This window comes from Triticum urartu, chromosome 7A (genome assembly GCF_056163025.1).
Source record: "Triticum urartu cultivar PI428250 chromosome 7A, HENAU_Tu73, whole genome shotgun sequence".
NCBI classification, from domain to species: Eukaryota; Viridiplantae; Streptophyta; class Magnoliopsida; order Poales; family Poaceae; genus Triticum; species Triticum urartu.
Window position 1 is genome coordinate 672,454,467 of NC_141879.1, and position 25,477 is coordinate 672,479,943.

General features: G+C 46.2%; 1 protein-coding gene across 1 annotated transcript; it reads right to left on the reverse strand.

The window, feature by feature from the left end:
* Positions 1-19,376: 19,376 nt before the first annotated feature.
* LOC125524726 (WAT1-related protein At1g09380-like) lies at positions 19,377-23,536 on the reverse strand. The gene is made up of 6 exons (XM_048689766.2): positions 23,275-23,536; positions 21,466-21,528; positions 20,403-20,772; positions 20,142-20,300; positions 19,851-20,002; positions 19,377-19,750 (listed from the first exon to the last, which is right to left on the reverse strand). Exons 1-6 carry the CDS (start codon positions 23,454-23,456, stop codon positions 19,546-19,548), a joined length of 1,131 nt encoding a protein of 376 aa, XP_048545723.2. The 5' UTR covers positions 23,457-23,536; the 3' UTR covers positions 19,377-19,545.
* Between the last annotated feature and the right edge of the window lie 1,941 nt (positions 23,537-25,477).

The window sequence follows — 25,477 nt, forward strand, 5'->3', positions numbered from 1 at the left end:
TCACACACAGTAGGACATGTTCACAACTTTCCAATTCATCCCCGATGAATCACACCTGACACGACTCTAAGCAATAGCAGGCATGACAAACAAGCATGAATGAGTAGGTACATCAGGGCTCAAACAACTCCTACTCATGCTAGTGGGTTTCATCTATTTACTGTGGCAATGACAGGTCATGTAGAGGAAAGGGGTTCAACTACCGCAACATGTAACAGTTGAATCGTTGTTGTCCTAATGCAGTAAAAGAGAGCAGGAGCGAGAGATTGGGATTGTATCGGAATCAACAAGGGGGTTTTGCTTGCCTAGCACTTCTGAAGATAGTATATCTCTTCATCGGTGTCATCGAACTTATCGCCGGAACAACGTCTACTGAGGAGGGACAAATACCAGCAATAGAGAGGAAACACAATCAATGCAATGCCACAATATGATGCATGATCATGACATGGCAATATGCTATGGTTTGAGCTAATGCAACTAGAAACCAGATTAAATGAAGTTGGTTTGAACCAAGGGTTCAAATTCAAACTCCATATGTGCTTATTTAAATGCCAATTATGCTAGTTGCCATAAACAGCAACCTTAGGTTGTTCAAACATGCATGCAAATGCCATAAACAGATTCCTTGAATTTTCCTGATAATTTTTCATATATAATTTATTTCATTCTGAGCTACGGTTGATTTTATATGATTTTTAAAAGTTTTAACTATTTTCTGGAATTTTCTGAATTATTTAAAAATCCAGAAAATCACTTACTGCGTCAGCATGACATAGGTGTGACGTCAGCAGGTCAACTGGGTCGACCGGGTCAAACCTGACCTGTGGGACCCATACGTTAGTGTCTCGGGCTGGTTTGGGTGGATGACAGGTGGGACCGGTCAACGTTGACTTGACCAAAGTTAAAGCTGACACGTGGGGTCCATGCTGATTAGCACTAATCTAAACAGGAAGTTAGACTAAACTAATTGGGCTTGGGGACCCACGTGTCATCGGCACAGGCACTAACTAAACGAGTTTAGCGCCTAAGCTAATGGCGCCACGTCAGCTGCCGGCATTTAACCGCCGGCGACCTTAGATCACGGCGGCGTCCGCGTGGAATTGCGCTACATGCCACGGGTTGGGGCGTGGTTGGGTTCTATGGAGAGCCGGGGCTGAGCCGCGTTTGTGGGTGGTGGAGCTGGACCAGATGGTCACCGGAATCAACGCCGGCGACGAGGTTTGCGGCGGCCGGGGTTCGGCCGTGCTCGAGTTCCTCGCTAGGGTGTTCGGGAGGAGGAGCTGGGGGTGGCTACGGTTGCGCTAAGACACGCTGAGCATGGTGGTGCGCTCGGTTGCGGCTCTAGGTGACGGTGGCCACGACGGCGACATGGCTGGGCGGCGGTGAGCTTCGGGCACGGCGGCGCTAGCGCTAGGGAACGTGCGAGGCGACGGGGAAAGGGGCGAACAGAAGAGCAGCTCAAAGAGGACTCGCAGAGAAGCCCAGCGGGGTCGGGGAAGCGTCGGAGGTGGCGAATCGAAGGGCGGCGATCGTCGGGGCAGAGAACGACGATGAGCTCGATGGCGACATTTCAGGCATCCATCGAGCGCATTCTTCGTCTTGGTGATCCACGGTGTCGAGGCGAGCCTGTTGGACAAAGTAGAGGACGAGGGGAGCTCGGTGGACGCGGTGGCAGTGAATGGCGGCGACGGAGCGCTCTCGGGCGAGCTCGGGGAGGGGCTAGAGGAGAGGGAGAGAGTTCCAGGGTGAGGGGAAAGGCAAAGGGGGCTGCGGGGCATCTCCCAGGCAACGCGGATGGCACGGGGACGCTCGGGAGGTGGCAAGCAGGAGGTGGCCCTCGCCTCCTGTGCGTGCGCCACGCACAGTGCACACTGGCGGGAGGAAGGGGATGACTGGCATGTTGCCTGGTGGGCTGGGCCACAGGTGAGTGGGCTCTAGGTAGGCCTCTGCTCTGTTTTATTTCTATTTTGTTTTGTTTTTATTTATTAATTTTGCCACTGATTCTAAATTCAAAATAAATTCAAAACAAGGCAAAACCTTCTGAATATTTTTATGTTGCCATTATGAACTTTTCCAGAGGCACATAAATAATTCCAGGGCCTTTTGAATTATATTCTATAAAAAATGAATTTAATCCAAAACTCAAATACTTATTGATTTAATTTCAAAGTCCCAAAATAATTCCTTCAAAAATGTTCACTATTTTTGGTTTGGTCTCAAAGCCTTGCCAAATTTATCAACATTTGTGAAGTAATTTTGGAAACAATGAATGCAATTTAAAGGCTTCTTGCCCTTCTTTTAAAATGATTTCTGAGGCTTTCAATTTCCTCATTTCAAGTTTATTGAAAATGACAGGATGCATGATGCCCACTGATGCAACTATCTGCAAACAATTCTAGGGCTGTGACAACTCACCCCCACTAAACAAGAATCTCGTCCCGAGATTCAAGCGTAGGGAAAAAAGAAGGGGGAACGCAAACTAACACGATCTTCATGATCCAGGTGGCACTTCATAAGAACGTTTATTCGATCACCATCATTGTCTCGATGTCTTGCCCCGAGAACTCCAACTAACATGACGATGAGAGGAAAGAGAAAACTCTAGAAGGATCGATCTTCTCGAAGATCAAGCAACTGACGATCAACTCACGGAGTGATATGTAAGAACACCTCTGGAGTTGAAACATAAATCACACATCAGGAACGAGGAAAGGTAGAAGATAGCGAAGGTTCAATTCGGTAGGCAACAACTCCACACTTGGGTAAGATGATGCATGGGTTTCAAAGTAGCGAGGAAGTAATTGCAATGGTTCTATAACGGGGCACCTTAGGAATGGTGACTCGTAGAATTTATTCTCTTAAGTGGCAAAAAGAATTACTTTTGACCCATAGATCATGGAAACTCTCTATACCAGCCTAAGGGAATTCGCAACAAACGTTTGGCGGAGTAAGAAGGGATGGCATACCCATACCAGAATGGATGATGTGGACTACCTTGTTGAAGACAACACAAGGAATGATTTTGCTTGCACGTGCTCTCAAGAACTTGAGCATTTCCATATTCATCAAGCTTTTACCAACATCCGTGTCAAGGATCCTGGCAACACAACATACTACCATGATGAATAGTGATGGACGAGCAAATGGCAAGGAAGATAACACCTTCCCAGATTTCACCTTAGCGAGGCCAAGGAAACAAAATCTAGATGATCGACCGAGGGACATTTAGCACTCCGCTTCTAATGTTCTCCTTGATGTGCTAGCGCAACCCATTTATAGATATGGTTTGATAACTAACATCAAGTAAAAGGTCGGACTTCGGAAGCTCAAGAATCCATAAGGAATAACTACGGAGGCAGATCCTGCGAGATCCTTATGGGGAGGTGACCAACTTCTTCAACCAAGATCCTACAATAATAGGCCTTCCGGCTAGGTGTGTTAGCCACGACATCCACGTTACCGGGTTACTGAGAGACCAATATTATAATTCTTGGGACATGTTCCAACCATCATATCTGCGTGAGATTCAGATCTGCTTGGTGTCAGGATATTCCAGACTCATCGAATCTAGAAAGAAAAGTGAAAGTTTGCAACACAAATCGACGAGATGACGTTGCGAGATTCTCGAGAAATGGACTACGATAGCAAGGTTCAAAACATGAGCTGGTCCTGCTAAACACATGTGAACATGCTGTCCTAGACAAGCATGGCCACATAGTAGTCTTATAATAAAACACTACCGAGTTCAGGTTGGGAACCATCATCGAGGATAACGAAGTCCTAACATAAGTCATGACTAGCTCTTATGTAGGAACTCCTTCTCCTTGAACAAATCAATCAGTGGCTTGGTGTGCTAGGGATACGTATGGAATGAAGATGATCAGTCTATCAGACCATAGAATACTTTGCACGTGCATGAATGACTTGGGATGATTCCAGAGGAGGTAAAACAAGCCTTCTCAAATTCATGGCGGCAACTTGCATCTAGTGCACATGAATTAGAGGGACTCACTTCTTTCGTCCAAACATATGCTTCACGAATGGGTCATGAAGAAAATGCTTACACAAGTTTCCAATGCTAACTTAGATGTTCAACATGAATCACGGAGAGGATAAAATGTTGCTGATGAGCTCAACAAGAAGTCATCGAAATTCCCATGGAAATGGAATTCCAAAACTATGTGAACAAGGTGATAGCATTGGTCAGACCCAAAAGATATAATGGTGTATGCTCGAGGGATCAACCACGAGTAAGGCAACATTACGAACATCGTTGGTTCTGATCTGACTTGACGATAGCCCATACTCAAGTCAAGGTTTTGACAAGGCAATAGATCCAACAACTGATCACGAGGACCAATCGATGGGGATATCATCTTTCTTCAACACACACACACACAAAGATATCCCTTAACACGAGCTAAGTCAGACAAGCTTTTATCTTCCAACTCTCCAAATTGTTGTTTAGATTAACCAACTAGCTCAGGGGTATCCAACACAGATTCTTGGAGAAGGGGTGGTTTATCAGAAACCAACTTGATCACGAACTCAACATAGCGGTCAGGTGATGACCTGGTGATACTTCCGAGAAGATATTCAGAAAATCATGAACCACCGATATGTTAATAAGCTTGAGAACAATCTTGCCTTTCAGAGCAAGAAGATAGGATCAAAAGAGCTAGGGATTAATAATCCTAACTCATTGATCGAAGTGTGCACCAGAAATATGGACTAGGTAGCACGATCAATCTTAGGATGATGATTTAATAACCAACACACTAAGAATGAGAATATTGTCCATTAACTACCAGGCAACATGGTTGCTAGGAGTATAGATTTCACACATCACGATTCATTAGTCGGCATTCCGATTGCGACAACACGACACCGAGGAATGAATAATGATGGCGGGAAGTATCACTACGTCAAGAATTCATAAGAGGTGGTGCAATTCTCAAGACAATCTTGGCATAAGATGGTAATACTTCAGAATAGAACATAACAAAAGTTGAATTGGCATTTTGATCTGCGGGATACAACTACTTTGACCCAATCCTAGAAATGGATGAGGTACTGGAGTTTGTTTCTCCTAGTCATTCTAAACTAGAATGGCTTGATGGACCATAAGAATAATAGGCATCGATGAACACGAATGCACAACTATTCCTGACTATCAATTGATAGACTAGTGTCAGAATACAACTAAGGAGGGTCAACTCAAGGAACATATAACTTTCTGAGTTGTGGATGCATAGATTAGTATGTCGAACCAAGTTCAACATGTTTCTTCCGGATAACCCATGCAGAGAGGTAGAACTGGCAGAGTCACAATTATGAATGGAGAACTCCTCAAGAGTACTCTGATTGTGATCCTTTGGTTCAAATAACTTCTGCCTTAATGGTTCATGGTATTTAGAAGAAGGAAATTCCACGGACCTCGAGGACTGTCGCAAGGTTTCTAATATCCTAAAGGAATGAGCAACACTATCGACACGAATTAAGTAGAGTGAATCTTGGGTTCAAGAACCCAGGAAAGGAATACCTACTAACTAATAACATCACGAGAAGCTTTCGAGAATGGCGGCCAGAATCATCACACTAGGACACAAAACATGGCTAGATTACTAGGTATTCTTCTAAGACACCTAGGGTCATAATAATAGCTCCAACATATATACCGAGGCAATGAAGTACTTCAGCACACTGGTTAGTGTGGTTAATATGACACAAAGGAACTTCGGAGCGGTTAGAAGGAATTTGCAAATGCATCATGTTGTTTAGAAACCTCGGATGACTCGGACAGCATAACGGCTGTAAATGCTCTAAAATATTTGAGACATCTGGCAAAATGGTGGCATAACCACTCAACAACACAATATCAAGGTTCCGAGACCAACTATGAACACACGGAAGTACTGGAAACTGAACTGAGACATGAATCCATCAATCCTATAAGTCTATGGATTAGTAGCATGTCATCCTGATAGATAGATGAGAAGCCTAGTTTCTTAACCCCGTAGAAAATAAGAGGTTGACTCAGATCAGAAGGGCATAAGGTAAAGGAGTAAAAAGAGCCTTACGTTCCCTTCCGCAATCAATTCCCTTATATAACTAAAGCATTCCTATACTCAACTTCGACCAGTTTGGCTTGGTAATCCTGCAGGCAGTCAGGCTTTGATACCAACACTGTCAGGACCCCGATTCCAAGTCACATCGATCTAGCCGGTAACACCTCATATCACTTTGCGGCCTCATGCACGGTATTCCCGCGGGTGTCGCCTTACCATGGCCCGGGACCGTTTGCGCCTTTTGGCTCACGTATATGATAGTGCCGCTAGCATCCATATGACAGAGAACCCGGGCCGACATGGCTAGTCGTGAAACCAAAGCGGCACAAACCTATGGGGACATGCATACATGAATCACATCGATCATGTCGGTCAGCAGCATGTGAATTCGGGCTGTAGCACTGGGCTAACAGGACTCCGGGAACCCGGGCTGTAGCAGGCTAGGCAGGACTCCGGATGTCACCGCATGAGATTTCCCTGAAGGGACAGACACAGGAAAGAAGTGAAACACATGCCGGCCAGTCAGGTGTCCTGAGCAGTAGTGCTGGGCTAGCAGGACTCTGGTGAACCAGGCTGTAGCGGACTACTATGGCTCATGGAAGCACTAGACTATATTTCCCCATAAGAGAGGCTGCCAAGGATAAACAACTAGATTGTCGGATCCCACACATACCAAGCATTTCAATCATACACACAATATGCTCTATATGTGTAAATACAACATGGCATCACAACAAAACTCTACAACTCAAAGTACTTATTCATTAGGCTCCGAGGAGCCAAGCATTACAAACATGGGTCTCATGACCCCAACATACAGAGCATACAAGCAACAAGCACATGCGGAAGCTTAATTTGTCTGAGTATAGACAACTACAAATGAAGAAGGGTGAGAATCCTGACTATCTACAAGACCCTGCCGAGGGCACAAGATCGTAGCTGAGGTAACAAGCTAAACGTCGAGGTCCACGCGGAACTACTAGTGAGACTGACGTCTCTCTGCAAAAACATAAAATAGGCAAACATGAGTACAAATGTACCCAGCAAGACTTACATCAGAACTAACTACGTATGCATCGGTATCAACAAAGGGATGGTGGGGTTTAACTACAGCAAGCCAGCTTTGACTCAGTGGCTAACCTGAACTACTACTGCAAGTAACTCTTCTGAGGTGGCGCACACGAGTCCACATATTCACCAATCAATACACCACTATGGATCCGTTCTCGTCTCCCTACGAGAACGCCATCGATAACACTCATGCTTATCTTGCGCATTTTAGAGTATCCACTTTCACTTGTCTATGAACTATATAGGCAACCAAGTAGTCCTTTACCGCGGACACGGCTATTCGAATAGATGATGTTAACCCTGCAGGGGTGTACTTCTTCACACACGCTCTCACCACTTACCGCCGTTTACACGACATGTACTCGGCAACCTTCAAGTGGAAGCCCAACGAGGGTGTCAGCCACGGCCTACCTAAACACTCAAGTCTCTAGTCCAAGTTTATCGCCTATCCAGGTTCCATCCGCAGGGAGTCCGGCGGAGGTTTCCACATACGGCCCCGAGCGATGTGTACAGGGTTCCCGAGACACCGAACGGGCGACTCAGTACACCGTGCCACGGTGTATCTACCACATCATAGCCCACCCCCAGGGTCAGCGCTATGCACGGCCGCCAACACATATCCTATAAACACCAGAAACTAGTTGCAACTCATGGACAGAGGACTAGAGTTGTTAAGAAGCCGATAGGGTCCATTGGTTTCGAGCCCAATGCATGGTAGTAGCTGGTTCTTAAATCACACATACAGATCTCAGTGCTTAAGGACGGTTCCAATGAAACAACCCACCATGTACTCCTACATGGCCTCTCATCGATACCTTTACCAAATCGTGTTCAACACACTTAGCTCACACACAGTAGGACATGTTCACAACTTTCCAATTCATCCCCGATGAATCAGACTTGAAACGTCTCTAGGCAATAGCAGGCATGACAAATAAGCATGAATGAGTAGGCACATCAGGGCTCAAACAACTCCTACTCATGCTAGTGGGTTTCATCTATTTACTGTGGCAATGACAGGTCATGCAGAGGAAAGGGGTTCAACTACCCCAACATGTAACAGTTGAATCGTTGTTGTCCTAATGCAGTGAAAGAGAGCAGGAGCAAGAGAGTGGGATTGTATCGGAATCAACAAGGGGGTTTTGCTTGCCTAGCACTTCTGAAGATAGTATATCTCTTCATCGGTGTCATCGAACTTATCGCCAGAACAACGTCTACTGAGGAGGGACAAATACCGGCAATAGAGAGGAAACACAATCAATGCCATGCCACAATATGATGCATGATCATGACATGGCAATATGCTATGGTTTGAGCTAATGCAACTAGAAACCAGATTAAATGAAGTTGGTTTGAACCAAGGGTTCAAATTCAGACTCCATATGTGCTTATTTAAATGCCAATTATGCAAGTTGCCATAAAAAGCAACCTTAGGTTGTTCAAACATGCATGCAAATGCCATAAACAGATTCCTTGAATTTTCCTGATAATTTTTCATATATAATTTATTTCATTCTAAGCTACGGTTGATTTTATATGATTTTTAGAAGTTTTAACTATTTTCTGAAATTTTCTGAATTATTTAAAAATCCAGAAAATCACCTACTATGTCAGCATGACATGGGTGTGACGTCAGCAGGTGAACTGGGTCGACCAGGTCAAACTTGACCTGTGGGACCCATACATCAGTGTCTCGGGCTGGTTTGGGTGGATGATAGGTGGGAGCGGTCAACGTTGACTTAAACAAATTTGAAGCTGACACGTGGGGTCCATGCAGATTAGCACTAATATAAACAGGAAGTTAGACTAAACTAATTGGGCTCGGGGACCCACATGTCATCGGCACAGGCACTAACTAAACGAGTTTAGCGCCTAAGCTAATGGCGCCATGTCAGCTGCCGGTCTTTAACCGCCGGCGACCTCAGATCACGGCGGCATCCGCGTCGGAATTGCGCTACAGGCCACGGTTTGGGGCGTGGTTGGGTTCTATGGAGAGACGGGGCTGAGCTGCGTCTGTGGGTGGTGGAGCTGGACCAGATGGTCACTGGAATCAATGCCGGCGATGAGGTTTGCGGCAGCCGGGGTTCGGCCATGCTCGACTTCCTCGCTAGGGTGTTCGGGAGGAGGAGCTCGGGGTGGCTACGGTTGCGCGAAGACACGCTGAGCACGACGGTGCGCTCGGTTGCGGCTCTAGGTGACGGTGGCCACGACGGCGACAAGGCTGGGCGGCGGTGAGCTTCGGGCACGGTGGCGCTAGCGCTAGGGGACGTGCGAGGCGACGGGGAAAGGGGCGAACGGAAGAGCAGCTCACAGAGGACTCGCAGAGAAGCCCAGCAGGGTCGGGGAAGCGTCGGAGGCGGCGAATCGAAGGGCGGCGATCGTCGGGGCAGAGGACGACGATGAGCTCGATGGCGACATTTCAGGCATCCCGCGAGCGCGTTCTTTGTCTTGGTGATCCACGGTGTCGAGGCGAGCCCGTTGGAAAAAGTAGAGGGCGAGGGGAGCTCGGTGGACGCGGTGGCAGTGAACGGCGGCGACGGAGCGCTCTCGGGCGAGCTCGGGGAGGGGCTAGAGGAGACGGAGAGAGTTCCAGGGTGAGGGGAAAGGCAGAGGGGGCTGCGGGGCATCTCCCAGGCGACGCGTATGGCACGGGGACGCTCGGGAGGTGGCAAGCAAGAGGTGGCCCTCGCCTCTTGTGCGTGCGCCACGCACAATGCACACTGGCGGGAGGAAGGGGATGACTGGCATGTTGCCTGGTGGGCTGGGCCGCAAGCAACAGTGCCAGGCCACAGGTGAGTGGGCTCTAGGTAGGCCTCTTCTCTATTTTATTTCTGTTTTATTTCTGTTTTGTTTTGTTTTTATTTATTCATTTTGCCACTGATTCAAAATTCAAAATAAATTCAAAACATGGCAAAACCTTCTGAATATTTTTATGTTGCCATTATGGACTTTTCCAGAGGCACATAAATAATTCCAGGGCCTTTTGAATTATATTCTATAAAAAATGAATATAATCCAAAACTCAAATACTTATTGATTTAATTTCAATGTCCCAAAATAATTCCTTCAAAAATGTTCACTATTTTTGGTTTGGTCTCAAAGCCTTGCCAAAATTATCAACATTTATGAAGTAATTTTGGAAACAATGAATGCAATTTAAAGGTTTCTTGCCCTTCTTTTAAAATGATTTCTGAGGCTTTCAATTTCCTCATTTCAAGTTTATTGAAAATGACAGGATGCATGATGCCCACTGATGCAACTATCTGCAAACAATTCTAGGGTTGTGACAATCATACTTAATATTCTCATAACTATGCTCAATTCTATCAATTGCTCAACAGTAATTTGTTCACCCACCGTAGAATACTTATGCTCTCGAGAGAAGCCACTAGTGAAACCTATGGCCCCCGGGTCTATATTTATCATATTAATCTCCTACTACTTAGTTATTTCCTTTGCTATTTACTTTGCCTTTATTTTACTTTGCATCTTTATCACAAAAATACCAAAAATATTATCTTATCATATCTATGAGATCTCACTCTCGTAAGTGGCCTTATAGGCATTGACAACCCCTATTTGTGTTGGTTGCGAGGATTTATTTGTTTTGTGCAGGCACGAGGGACTCGCGCGTAGCCTCCTGCTGGATTGATACCTTGGTTCTCAAAAACTGAGGGAAATACTTACGCTACTTTGCTGCATCATCCCTTCCTCTTTGGGGAAAACCAACGCAGTGCTCAAGAGGTAGCAGTCAACTTTTCCAAATTGCATAAAACTTGCACATGTCATCCGCATCATGTTAATAACATTTAAATGGTTAAAATTGTTGTTTGCATTAAATTGCTAAATGCATGCGCGGATTTACCGGAATCGTTGCTTGTTCCGGCCTCATTTAAACTTGTTTAGATAGATGTTTTACTCATGCCTCACCTCTTGCCATGTTAATCAACATTTTATATTGTTGGGTACATAAACGAGATCGAACTAAATAACTTGAATGTGGTGTTCCGTCAATATGCAACGGATTTGCATATTGAGCTCCACTTTACTTGTAGTATTGCTTGTGCACTTTGCCATGTCATGCATAATTAAACCGGACATTCATCATACTTGGTTGTGCATCATGCCATGTTTATGTGATGGTTGTTTACCATGCTGTTTGCTTCTTTCCGGTGTTTCTTCTTCGGGTTAGTTCCGATAACGTTGCGTTTGTGAGGATCCGTTCGACTTCGTCCATTTGTCTTCTTCATGGACTCGTTCTTCTTCCTTGCGGGATCTCAGGCAAGATGACCATACCCTCAAAATCACTTCTATCTTTGCTTGCTAGTTGTTCTCTCTATTGCTATGCCGCGATACCTAACACTTGCTATATCATGCCTCCCATATTGCCATGTCAAGCCTCTAACCCACCTTTCCTAGCAAACCGTTGTTTGGCTATGTTACCGCTTTGCTCAACCCCTCTTATAGCGTTGCTAGTTGCAGGTGAAGATGGAGTTTGTTCCATGTTGGAACATGGATATTGTTGGGATATCACTATTATATCTTGTTTACTTTAATGCATCTATATACTTGGTAAAGGGTGGAAGGCTCGGCCTTATGCCTGGTGTTTTGTTCCACTCTTGCCGCCCTAGTTTCCGTCATACCGGTGTTATGTTCCCTGATTTTGCATTCCTTACGCGGTTGGGTTATAATGGGAACCCCTTAACAGTTCGCCTTGACCATTTGCCACCTAAGCCTTTTTCCCTTGGGTTCTGCGGACTCAAGGGTCATCTTTATTTTAATCCCCCGGGCCAGTGCTCCTCTGAGTGTTGGTCCAAAGTGGGCGATGTCCGACGCCCCTTGGGCAACTAGGGTTTATGCCAACCCGACGCCTTGCCCATCCGGTGTGCCCTGAGAACGAGATATGTGCAGCTCCTATCGGGATTTGTCGGCACATTCGGGTGGCTTTGCTGGTCTTGTTTTACCATTGTCGAAATGTCTTGTAACCGGGATTCCGAGTCTGATCGGGTCTTCCTGGGAGAAGGAATATCCTTCGTTGACCATGAGAGCTTGTGATGGGCTAAGTTGGGACACCCCTGCAGGGTTTTGAACATTTGAAAGCCGTGCCCGTGGTTATGGGCAGATGGGAATTTGTTAATATCCGGTTGTAGAGAACTTGACACTTAACTTAATTAAAATGAATCAACTGCGTGTGTAGCCGTGATGGTCTCTTCTCGGCGCAGTCCGGGAAGTGAACACGGTTCTTGTGTTATGCTTGAATGTAAGTAGTTTCAGGATCACTTCTTGATCACTTCTAGTTCACGACCGTGCATTGCTTCTCTTATCGCTCTTATTTGCGTATGTTTAGACACCATATATGCTTAGTGCTATCTGCAGCTCCACCTCATTACCCTATCCTACCCTTAAGCTTAAATAGTCTTGATCTCGCGGGTGTGAGATTGCTGAGTCCTCGTGGCTCATAGATACTTCCAAACAGTTGCAGGTGCCGATGATGCCAGTGCAGATGACGCAACCCAGCTCCAGTGGGAGCTCGATGAAGATCTTGTTCGTTGTGTTGTTTCGTTTCATGTTGATCAGTAGTGGAGCCCAGTTGGGACGATCGGGGATCTAGCATTTGGGGTTGTCTTCTTTTACTTTGGTTCCGTAGTCGGACCTTGATTGTACTCTGGATGATGTATGTTTAACTTGTATTTGTGTGAAGTGGAGATTGTAAGCCAACTCCTTATCCCTTTCTTATTCAGTACATGGGATGTGTGAAGATTACCCCTCTTCCAACAAGCCTACCATGCGGCTATGCCTCTAAGTCGTGCCCCGACACGTGGGAGATATAGCCGCATCGTGGGTGTTACAGATGGCAAGGTGAGCAAAGGTATATGTGATATACATGTTATTGATGTGTACCTTACCAGAGCTCGCAGTAGCACCTGGGTATTTGATACTGGTTCTGTTGCTAATATTTGCAACTCAAAACAGGGACTACGGATTAAGCGAAAAATGGCTAAGGATGAGGTGACGATGCGCGTGGGAAATGGTTCCAAAGTCGATGTGATCGCCGTCGGCACGCTACCTCTACATCTACCTTCGGGATTAGTTTTAGACCTAAATAATTGTCATTTGGTGTGAGCGTTGAGTATGAACATTATATCTAGATCTTATTTGATGCGAGACAGTTATTCATTTAAATCTGAGAATAATGGTTGTTCTATTTATATGAGTAATATCTTTTATGGTCATGCACCCTTGAAGAGTGGTCTATTTTTGATGAATCTCGATAGTAGTGATACACATATTCATAATGTTGAAGCCAAAAGATGCAGAGTTGATAATGATAGTGCAACTTATTTGTGGCACTGCCATTTGGGTCATATTGGTGTAAAGCGCATGAAGAAACTTCATACTGATGGACTTTTATAAATCACTTGGTACTTGCGAACCATGCCTCATGGGCAAGATGACTAAAACGCCGTTCTCCGAAACTATGGAGCGAGCAACTGATTTGTTGGAGATCATACATACTGATGTATGTGGTCCAATGAATGTTGAGGCTCGTGGCGGGTATCGTTATTTTCTCACCTTCACAGATGATTTAAGCAGATATGGGTATATCTACTTAATGAAACATAAATCTGAAACATTTGAAAAGTTCAAAGAATTTCAGAGTGAAGTTGAAAATCATCGTAACAAGAAAATAAAGTTTCTACGATCTGATCGTGGAGGAGAATATTTGAGTTACGAGTTTGGTCTACATTTGAAACAATGCGGAATAGTTTCGCAACTCACGCCATCCGGAACACCACATCGTAATGGTGTGTCCGAACGTCGTAATCGTACTTTACTAGATATGGTGTGATCTATGATGTCTCTTACAGATTTACCGCTATCGTTTTGGGGTTATGCTTTAGGGACGGCCGCATTCACATTAAATAGGGCACCATCAAAATCCGTTGAGACGACACCTTATGAACTGTGGTTTGGCAAGAAACCAAAGTTGTCGTTTATTAAAGTTTGGGGTTGCGATGCTTATGTGAAAAAGTTTCAACCTGATAAGCTCGAACCCAAATCGGAGAAATGTGTCTTCATAGGATACCCAAAGGAAACTGTTGGGTACACCTTCTATCACAGATCCGAAGGCAAGACATTCGTTGCTAAGAATGGATCCTTTCTAGAGAAGGAGTTTCTCTTGAAATAAGTGAGTGGGAGGAAAGTAGAACTTGATGAGGTAACAGTACCTGGTCCCTTATTAGAAAGTAGTTCATCACAGAAACCGGTTCCTGTGACGTCTACACCAATTAGTGAGGAAGTTAATGGTGATGATCATGAAACTTCAGATCAAGTTGTTACTGAACCTCGTAGGTCAACCAAAGCAAGATCCGCACCAGAGTGGTATGGTAATCCTGTTCTGGAGGTTATGTTACTAGACCATGATGAACCTACGAACTATGAAGAAGCGATGGTGAGCCCAAATTCCGCAAAATGGCTTGAGGCCATGAAATCTGAGATGGGATCCATATATGAGAAAAAAGTGTGGATTTTGGTTGACTTGCCCGATGATCGGCAAGCCATCGAGAATAATGGATCTTCAAGAAGAAGACTGACGCTGATGGTAATGTTACTGTCTATAAAGCTCGACTTGTTGCAAAAGGTTTTCAACAAGTTCAAGGGATTGACTATGATGAGACCTTCTCACCCGTAGCGATGCTTAAGTCTGTCTTAATCATGTTAGCAATTACCGCATTTTATGATTATGAAATTTGGCAAATGGATGTCAAAACTGCATTCCTAAATGGATTTCTAGAAGAAGAGTTGTATATGATGCAACCGGAAGGTTTTGTCGATCCAAAGGGAGCTAACAAAGTGTGCAAGCTACAATGATCCATTTATGGACTGGTGCAAGCCTCTCGGAGTTGGAATAAACGTTTTGATAGTGTGATCAAAGCATATGGTTTTATACAGACTTTTTGAGAAGTCTGTATTTACAAGAAAGTGAGTGGGAGCTCTGTAGCATTTCTGATATTATATGTGGATGACATATTGTTGATTGGAAATGATATAGAATTTCTGGATAGCATAAAAGGATATTTGAATAAGAGTTTTTCAATGAAGGACCTCGGTGAAGCTGCTTATATATTGGGCATCAAGATCTATAAAGATAGATCGAGACGCTTAATTGGACTTTCACAAAGCACATACCTTGACAAAGTTTTGAAGAAGTTCAAAATGGATCAAGCAAAGAAAGGGTTCTTGCCTGTGTTACAAGGTGTGAAGTTAAGTAAGACTCAATGCCCGACCACTGCAGAAGATAGAGAGAAAATGAGAGATGTTCCCTATGCTTCAGCCATAGGCTCTATCATGTATGCAATGTTGTGTACCAGACCTGATGTGTGCCTTGCTATTAGTTTAGCGGGGAGGTACCAAAGTAATCCAGGAGTGGATCACTGGACAGCGGTCAAGAACATCTTGAAATACCTGAAAAGGACAAAGGATATGTTTCTCGTTTATGGAGGTGACAAAGAGATCGTCGTAAATGGTTACGTCAATGCAAGCTTTGACACTGATCCGGACGATTCTAAATCGCAAACCGAATGCGTGTTTTTATTGAACGGAGGAGCTGTCAGTTGGTGCAGTTCTAAACAAAACGTCGTAGCAGGATCTACATGTGAAGCGGAGTACATAGCTGCTTCGGAAGCAGCAAATGAAGGAGTCTGGATGAAGGAGTTCATATCTGATCTAGGTGTCATACCTAGTGCATCAGGTCCAATGAAAATCTTTTGTGACAATACTTGTGCAATTTCTTTGGCAAAGGAATCCAGATTTCACAAGAGAACCAAGCACATCAAGAGATGCTTCAACTCCATCCGGGATCAAGTCTAGGTGGGAGACATAGAGACTTGCAAGATACATACGGATCTGAATGTTGCGGACCCGTTGACTAAACCTCTTCCACGAGCAAAACATGATCAGCACCAAGGCTCCATGGGTGTTAGAATCATTACTGTGTAATCTAGATTATCGACTCTAGTTCAAGTGGGAGACTGAAGGAAATATGCCCTAGAGGCAATAATAAAGTTATTATTTATTTCCTTATATCATGATAAAAGTTTATTATTCATGCTAGAATTGTATTAACTGGAAACATGATACATGTGTGAATACATAGACAAACAGAGTGTCACTAGTATGCCTCTACTTGACTAGCTCGTTGATCAAAGATGGTTATATTTCCTAACCATAGACAACGAGTTGTCATTTGATTAACGGGATCACATCATTAGGAGAATGATGTGATTGACTTGACCCATTCCGTTAGCTTAGCACTTGATCGTTTAGTATGTTTCTATTGATTTCTTCATGACTTATACATGTTCCTGTGACTATGAGATTATGCAACTCCCGTTTACCGGAGGAACACTTTGTGTGCTACCAAACGTCACAACGTAACTAGGTGATTATAAAGGTGCTCTACAGGTGTCTCCGAAGGTACTTGTTGGGTTGGCGTATTTCGCGATTAGGATTTGTCAATCCGATTGTCGGAGAGGTATCTCTGGGCCCACTCGGTAATACACATCACTTAAGCCTTGCAAGCATTGCAACTAATGAGTTAGTTGCGGGATGATGTATTACGGAACGAGTAAAGAGACTTGCCGGTAATGAGATTGAACTAGGTATTGAGATACCGACGATCGAATCTCGGGCAAGTGACATACCGATGACAAAGGGAACAACGTATGTTGTTATGCGGTTTGACCGATAAAGATCTTCGTAGAATATGTAGGAACCAATATGAGCATCCAGGTTCCCCTATTTGTTATTGACCGGAGACGTGTCTCGGTCATGTCTATATAGTTCTCGAACCCGTAGAGTCCGCACGCTTAAAATTCGATGACGGTTATATTATGAGTTTACGTGTTTTGATGTACCGAAGGTAGTTCGGAGTCCCAGATGTGATCAAGGACATGACGAGGAGTCTCGGAATGGTCGAGATGTAAAGATCGATATATTGGACGACTATATTTGGATACCGGAATGGTTCCGGGTGAGATCGGGATAATACCGGAGCACCGGGAGGTTATCGGAACCCCCTGGGAGGTATATGGGCCTTAATGGGCTTTAGTGAAAAGGAGTAAAAAGGAGCAAGGGAGGGGCCCCCAAGCCCAATCCGAATTGGGAAGGGGGCCGGCTCCCCTTTCCTTCCTCCCTCCTTCCTCTTCCTTCCCTCTCCCTCTCCAAATAGGAAAAGGAGGAGTCCTACTCCCGGTGGGAGTAGGACTCCCCCCTTGGGCGCGCCTCCTCCCCTTGGTCGGCCCTCTCCTCCCCCCTTTATATACGGAGGAGAGGGGCACCCCATAGACACAACAATTGATCTCTTGGATCTTTTAGCCGTGTGTGGTGCCCCTCTCCACCATAGTCCACCTCGATAATATCGTAGCGGTGCTTAGGCGAAGCCCCGCGACGGTAGAACATCAACATCGTCACCACGCCGTTGTGCTAACGGAACTCTCCCTCAAAGCTCGGCTGGATCTGAGTTCGAGGGACGTCATCGAGTTGAACGTGTGCAGAACTCGGAGGTGCCGTGCGTTCGGTATTTGATCGATCGGATCGTGAAGACGTACGACTACATCAACCGCGCTGTGCTAACGCTTCCGCTTTCGGTCTACGAGGGTATGTGGACACACTCTCCCCTCTCGTTGCTATGAATCACCATGATCTTGCGTGTGCGTAGGAATTTTTTGAAATTACTACGTCCCCCAACACCCGCCGCCTTCGTTGATGATGATGCCGGCCGAGCGGGGTCTCCGTTCCGGGCTCGGCCTTGACGCCGAACACTGCCGGAGAGCCGGAGGAGTGGGAAGAGGAGTGGGAGGAGGAGCGGGACGAGGACGACGAGCCGGAGACAAACCTCCTGGGCATCCATTGCCCGGCACCGCGGCGGGGGACCGGGGCGGCGGCCGGGTATGTGAGCGGCGGGTTATTGCCGCCCTCGAGGTGCGCGAGAACCTCGTGGAGCGTCCGGCAGGGGGCGGGCCACCACAGGCATCGCCCCTCGCTGTTCCACCGGCGCCCCGTTGGTGGAGGCGAGGCATTGCTGCTGACGGTGCTAGAAGTACGCCGCCCACGCCTCATGGTTGTCGGCGGCGTACTGCGGGGAGGCGCGCTGCTCCTCGGTCAGCGACGACCAAACGCGGTTGACCTCGCCGGCGAAGTAGTCGGGGCGCGCGCCGACGTCCGGCAGGGGGGAATGGGGACACCTCCGGCGCTGAGTCTCCATCCTGTCGGCCTAGCGCGCATGTTTGGAGGTGCTGGGATGTTGGCCTCGAAAAGCAGGTTCGCCTCCCACGCTTGCAGCAAGCGGCGGCCGAAGCCGTTGGCCGCTGCTCCGTCGCCGGGGAACCGCTCGCACATTGTCACGGCTGAGGATGGGAGAGAGAGAGAGAGAGAGAGAGAGAGAGAGAGAGAGAGGCAGAGAGCACGACGTCTTTGGCCAGCGGTGGCGGCGGCGGGGGGGAGAGGGGAGGGGGGCGGGGAGGGGACGCTTTTATAGCCGCTGGGAAGGCGTGTGTACGCGTCGCGGGGAGTGAGGCATCGCTGCGCCACCCGTGAAGAGCCGCCCCATGGTGAGGAATCGGTGGAAGGCTGACCGGTGGCAGCCTTGGCATTGATTTCCCGCGGGAAACCGAGGCGTTCTGAGGACGACGAGGCGAGTGTCGTTGACTCGTCGGGCCCGCGGCTCCTTAGCGCAAAAACCGTTTCGCCCAGCGCGCTGGGTTCGGCTTGGGTCCGCCAGCGTCAAATTCGGCCCGAGCCGGTGAAAATTGGGCTTCTGGGAGTGCGGCTGTGCCGATTGTTATGCGCCTACACGAAAAAATCTCCTAGAGAAGACGTATTGGGAGCGCGGCTGGAGATGCTCTAAAATATTTTTCTATATTTTCCTGGACAACAACCAGGACTCCGTGAGGTACATGCTCATATGACGGCTGTAGATAACCAATCAATAGATTTGATTGTCAATTTGCATAGTTTTTTAACAATTAACATGGAGGCTCGTATGATGCCCTCCAATTAGTATAAGTTTGTTCTTGATTTATTGCTTTGAACTTCTTCTTTTGGAAAAGAAAGATTACCCCCGGTCTATTGCTTTGAACTTCTATATGTTTAATGATCCTTCTGAAAGGGCGCCGTTATTTCTTGGCGGTAATACCTCCCCGCGTCAAGAGACACTGTTGTAATTTTCACTTCTCTTTGCACTTGCTAAAACAAGGTGGCGCACACTTAATGGATCGGAGTGATGGATTCATAAGATAAGTGAAACAAGCTAATCATGTGGTTTTGTTTGTTCAATACTCCAAGAAGTCATAAACTCAGGCCATGACACGAGTTAAGACTGCACCGCAAATCTCGTGCCATGCTACGGTTGGCCCGTCCCCTCATGACGATCAGCAGCCGGGCATGGCCGCGAGACCGCCGCGCCATCGACGGCCCCATTGCTCGCTTCGCCGCCGCCGATTTTCTTCTCCTCGTCGTCTTCCGTGGTTTCCGTGGCGACGATGTCCCTTCCCTTGCCCCAGAGCACCGTGTACAGACCCACGACTATGAACACGGCGCCGATCATGCTGGTTGAAGGCAGCACAAACCACCAAACGATACGAGCAATCAGTATCCGGGTCGCCAAATTTTGAAGGATGCATCGATGGATCGATCGATCACCCGTACCTGCCGACGCGTATCTTCTCGCCGAGGATGCCCCACCCGACGACGGCGACGATGATGAGCATCATGGGGCTGAACATGGACACGAACACCGGCCCGCGCACCTGGATGCACCACGACATCACCGCGATCACAATCCCTGACGCCACCACCCCCTGCATATATACATATATTTATGTACATATATATTTATGTACATGTTCAGTTCCAGTTCCACCACAGCACACTGAAGAAAATAAATAAATAATTCACATCGTGTCTAATGATCTGGACATGGTGAGAATGTGATCTTACCGCGTAGAGCGAGCCTATGAGCCTGATATCGAACCCGAGCGCCCACGCCGAGAGCCTGTGCTCCGCGGCCACCGCAATGACGCCGCTCTGGACGCTGGCCATTGCCGCCATCAGCACCGTCGTCGTGTACGGAGACGAGAAGGTGTTGGACATCTTCTTCTGCACGCCGACGCCATGCAAAACGATTACTTCAATTTGTGCACGCGAAACTGCAAATTTTCCTCTCACGTACACGGTACATATCATTATGTGTACCTATACCTGAATAATGAACCAGACTGCCCAGGCAACGTTGGAGGCGATGACTAGAGTCGCCCCGAGGACGGCGGCGTGTCCGCCGGCGTGGGCCGCCGCCTCGGCAGTCATGGTGCGCTGCACGTACGGCCAGTGGATCGGGGAATCCAGGGTCCTGACGAGGGGCCCCCTATAGAAGGTCATTAGCATGGAGCCGACCACGCAGAGGGCCGTGCCGGCCACCTTGGCCTTTCCGGCGAAAGCCGCAACGGGCTCCATCTTGAGCGTGGCCGCGAGCGCGAAGGTCACCGCAGGGAGCGTGTTGTTCAGCGCGGACGCCACGGTCGGGCGGCTGTACTTGAGGCCCACGAAATAGAACACCTGGTTCATCGTCGCACTGCCACATACCCACCAAAGTGTGTACAGATAGATAATCAGATTCAGACTAATATTGTCAGTTAGCTTTTGATGGTATTGCTTACACACAACATTTACCCAAATTTACATTGGAAGACAACCATACCTATGGCTACTAGCAAAGAGTATTTTGTCCTATATGTAGACTGCGTCCTGTGTATATCTTTTTTTGCGGTGAAAAAACTTTAACATTCTTAATAATATTTGGAAAATAATACCATGGCATCACATAACAATTTTAACATAGGAAAAATTCCAACTTTTGAATCAAGAATTCATAGGCATGGATGCATAAATGTTAGAAATTTGGTAGTCCCTCCAGTCCAAATTAATTGGTGCGTCAATTAATTTCGATTGGAGAGAGTACTTGGTTTTTATAACTGGATTTAGAAGGCAAGGTTTCACAAATATCACAGTCTTTGGACTAAAATACTGAGCTTTGCTTAACTTCCCTAAAAGAAGTGTGTCTCATTCATTCAATCAGGACTAAAATGTATTTATTCAAAATAAACTAATAATGGTTGGAGGAAAATGTTTTGCTTGCAATTTATTTAAAATAAAATGCAAAAGCAAATTTAAATGTAGTAAGCCATTTTGGTAAGGTAGCATATTTATATATCAGTTCAGAGAGCAAATGACTCTCAATCAGGTGCAAAGGGAAAAAAGATCATACCCAACAACGGAGCATATGAAAATTTGTAATAGTGTCTTCTTGCTAATTGAGGCCCAAGTTTTTCTGCATCCACAATCATATGAAATCATATTGCGTAAGAACAATGAGGAAATTAATTCATTGATGATAGATATGGATGGGCCACTCATGTAGGAAGGATATATTCACTCAAAGTTGAATGCATACTACTAGTAGGTATTCACATAAGTACTCCTTCTCCAAACTAAATGTACCAATAAGTAGGAAATATATATGATCTCAAAGATGTGGTACTACTCCGTACCATTGGATTAGCATTCCATAAACGTTTCCAACGATATTTTTTTTATGAACATAACACACGTTCTTGGACCAGAGGTAGTATTGTCTACACATGCAGTACATCAAATTAATTGAAACAACTCAACAATATTAAATACAGGATTTTCTTAAGCAAATTACTTAACCAGAAAGACATCACATAGTAAATCCATGGCCCAAAAAAAATGTGAAGAACCCGCCGGTAGCTGGGTACATTACATCTTAGATCAAGAAGTCATCTGAAAACAAGAAACTTCCTTTTATGAAACGTGGACTCATCTCCTTCTAAATAAAACGCAGATTTGCATAACGCCTTGTGCTTTAGTGTGTAACATATATAGCCTCTAGGCCGAATGCAAGGTTAATTGGGATACGGTCTGTAGGCCGAATGAGTATGGTGGTCTTGGGGTGCTTAATACTGGCAAATTTGCACGTGCTCTAAGGCTAAGATGGTCTTGGTATGAGTGGAAGGAACCTCATAGATTATGGGTGGGATTTGGCAATCCTTGCACGGATGATGATCTCAACTTCTTCTATGTCTCCACTACCATCACCGTGGGGAACGGAGCCAAAACGCCTTTTTGGACTCCCCTTGGCTTTTCGGACGTAAGCCCAAAGACATTGCATAGCTAATCTATGAGGCCTCGAGAAGAAAGAATTGGAAGGTGAGGGAGGCTCTCAAGTGCAATGCTGGGATCTTCAAAATCAACTACGTACAACATTGTTGTCTTCATCGAACACATTCGAGAATTTTGATGAACAGCTTGACGACGATATCTTTTGGAAGCACTCGAATGACGGGATTTACACAGCGGCCACCGCATATATGGCCCAGTTCCTGGGGCTAACTCTTTCCCATATGGACCGCATGGTTTGGAAGGCTTGGGCTCCCCCAAGGTCAACTTTTTTTTCTTGGTTGGCTATTCAAGATAGGATTTGGACCGCCGATCGCTTGCAGATACGGGGCTGGAAAAATTGTGGGCTCTGCCCTCTTTGCTCAAGAGAGCAAGAATCGGGTGCACACCTCTTCTTCAAATGCCGCTACACGCTCTGGCTATGGAGGACTATCATTGAAAAACTTGGCCTTGCTCACATGGACACCACCATTTGGCACCTTGACGATTCCGTCCGCGAATGGTTGGACAAGAGAACCGACAACCACATCCCCAACCGGAGCGCTATGATCTCCCTCACTATGCTTGTCTCCTAGACCATTTGGAACGAGCAAAATGCGAGGGTGTTCCGTCACAAGAGCGCGCCGCCGCCTATCCTACTTAGCAACATCTTGGAGGAAGCAAAGCTTTTAATCACTGCCGGTGCTAAAAGACTAGGGATCATTTTTTTTTTCCGCGAGTAATTGCCATGCCGTGTATGTGGGTGCTTTTGTAAAACTCTAAACTCTGCTCCTCCCTTATTTAATACAAGAGGCAAATCTTTTGCCTCCGTTTGAAAAAAACATATATAGCCATCAAGAAATCAGAAATGTTTATAGAAGAAATTAAATCATACCGTTCGAAGAAAAAAGCAAAGGGAGCGAGGAAGACAGCCCCAAGAATATTTCGGTAGGTGATGAGCACGTAAGGGCTCATGCCGCACGCCATGGTGAGCTTTGACAACACATTCAGACCAGCAAGACCCAGTTGCACCAGGATCATACCAATGAGAGGCAAGTAGTTACTAACACTCCCCATATCTAGCTATCCCAGTACGCACCCCCTCTGCAACCCTCTGCTTGAATGAAGGTATTGATATTCTTGAGATAAAGAGAGGGGTGCAGGGGTACGATTGAGGACTCAGGAGAAGCCGTGTAATGTGGCATATATAGAGGTCGGTAGGGAGCATAGCTAGTGGTACTACAGCTGTGTATTTTCAACATGGAAGTATTCTTAATTCACGCTGAAATCATGCAGCTATCCTGCAGATATCGTACATATCTGCCGGGGTAAAGCGTCCTTGTTCATTAGGTGCTTCGTTTACCGGCTCATCCATTGGTGTGGAGTGTGAACGTCTTCCACAAACCGCTGCATGTATCCTGGTACCGTTGCTACTGCTGATTAATGGAATAAAAAAGAAAGGAAAATAGCAAGAGAGTGCACTAGGAAAGTAGATAAGCACTAGCTGTCCTTTTCTTTTCCGTGCCGCGAGCTGTGTCATCCTGCTAGTGCTATAACTATCATGCAACGTCAACTAGACATGACACGATATACTCCCTCCGTTTCTAAGTATGAGTTTATTTAGAGATTTCAATGCCGATTATATACGAAGCAAAATGAGTGAATCTATATTCTAAAATATGTCTACATACATGATTTTTTTTAAAATATTATTTTTTATAAAAAAATCGATAATGTATGACGTAGTTCGTAAATTACAATTATATAACCCGTCCCTCTTATGTATCCTTCTTCGGTCTTACTTAGGCCGAAGAGCTGTTTTCGATGTACTTTGGGCTCAAGAACACACGGCCTGGCCCGAAGATCTGTCTTGGGTGCGCAGTCGGCCGAACCGCCGAAGAGATGAACTTCGAGCGCTAGCTGGCTTGCTGTCATATGCATGCAACAGCCCTTGTTCCTGGACAATGACTCGATGGAATTGACAATCTACGTATGCATGTGCATGTACTATCTACGCATATACTAGAACTGGTGCAGGATTGTTTTGCCAATTATACGTGCAAGTGCATGGTCGGTAGTAGTAGTGTGTGTTACAGCAACTCCAACCGTCTGACTCAAATCGTGTCCGCCTTAATATTTTGTCAAGCATGTGGCATGCAGTGGTGCACGCAGCGGCTGGGCGCAGGGAGGCGAGGCCGATGGCTACAGCAGCATAGGCCGGGCGCGGGCGTGAGGTGAGGCCAGCGGTCGAACTCGAATCCCACACCGGGGAGATGAGGCAGACTGGCAGAGCGAGCGCGGCGAGCATGATGGCATGGCCTGCTGTGTGTGGGCGCGCAGCGGCCAGGCACAGGGGAGGCGAGGCCGAGGCTGACACGTTCGCCTCTTCGGAGCCATTCGACATCCATCCACCTTTTCATTTATTTTTTTTCTCTCCCTGTTGCACACGTTGCCGTTGTCGCCCCGTAGCAGCCGCACCATCGCCCCATCCCCTCGGCGAGACTCCTTAGGCGCCACCGCTGCTCAAGGTTGTGGTCGCCCTGGCTAGGCCGCAGGCCCTGCCGCCCAAGGAGTTGGAGCTCCTGCCGTGCGTCGAATGAAGTGGACAGTGCGGACGAAGAGGACACAAAAAATGTTCATTTTGTGTCCGCATCCAATTCAAATGTGTCTCAAATTTACACTAAAATTGGGTTTGAGCGGACACAAACCGGATAAAAGATAGAAATTCGTCGCTACATTGGGCAATACGTTCAAATTTATGATTGATCAATCAATCAAAAAAATAAGAATAGGTCACCACATTGTCCTTATTGAAATATCTAAAAAGACTTATATTTAGAAATGAAGGGAGTAGTGTTTACAGAGTAAACAATACGAGTATCAGATCAAATATTGTATCATATTGAAGGAGGTGTCACTATACATCGTATGAATAATAAAGGACTTGACATCTAAGGCCCATCTAGAGTCCCACATCATCATCGAAAGGTTCGTCAACTACAAGCGCATTCAGATGTGCACCACAGGAAATCCACTCGGATACACCAACGATAGTCGGACTTCTTCCCTCCAGTCGGGCCAGCCATCATCACGCACAT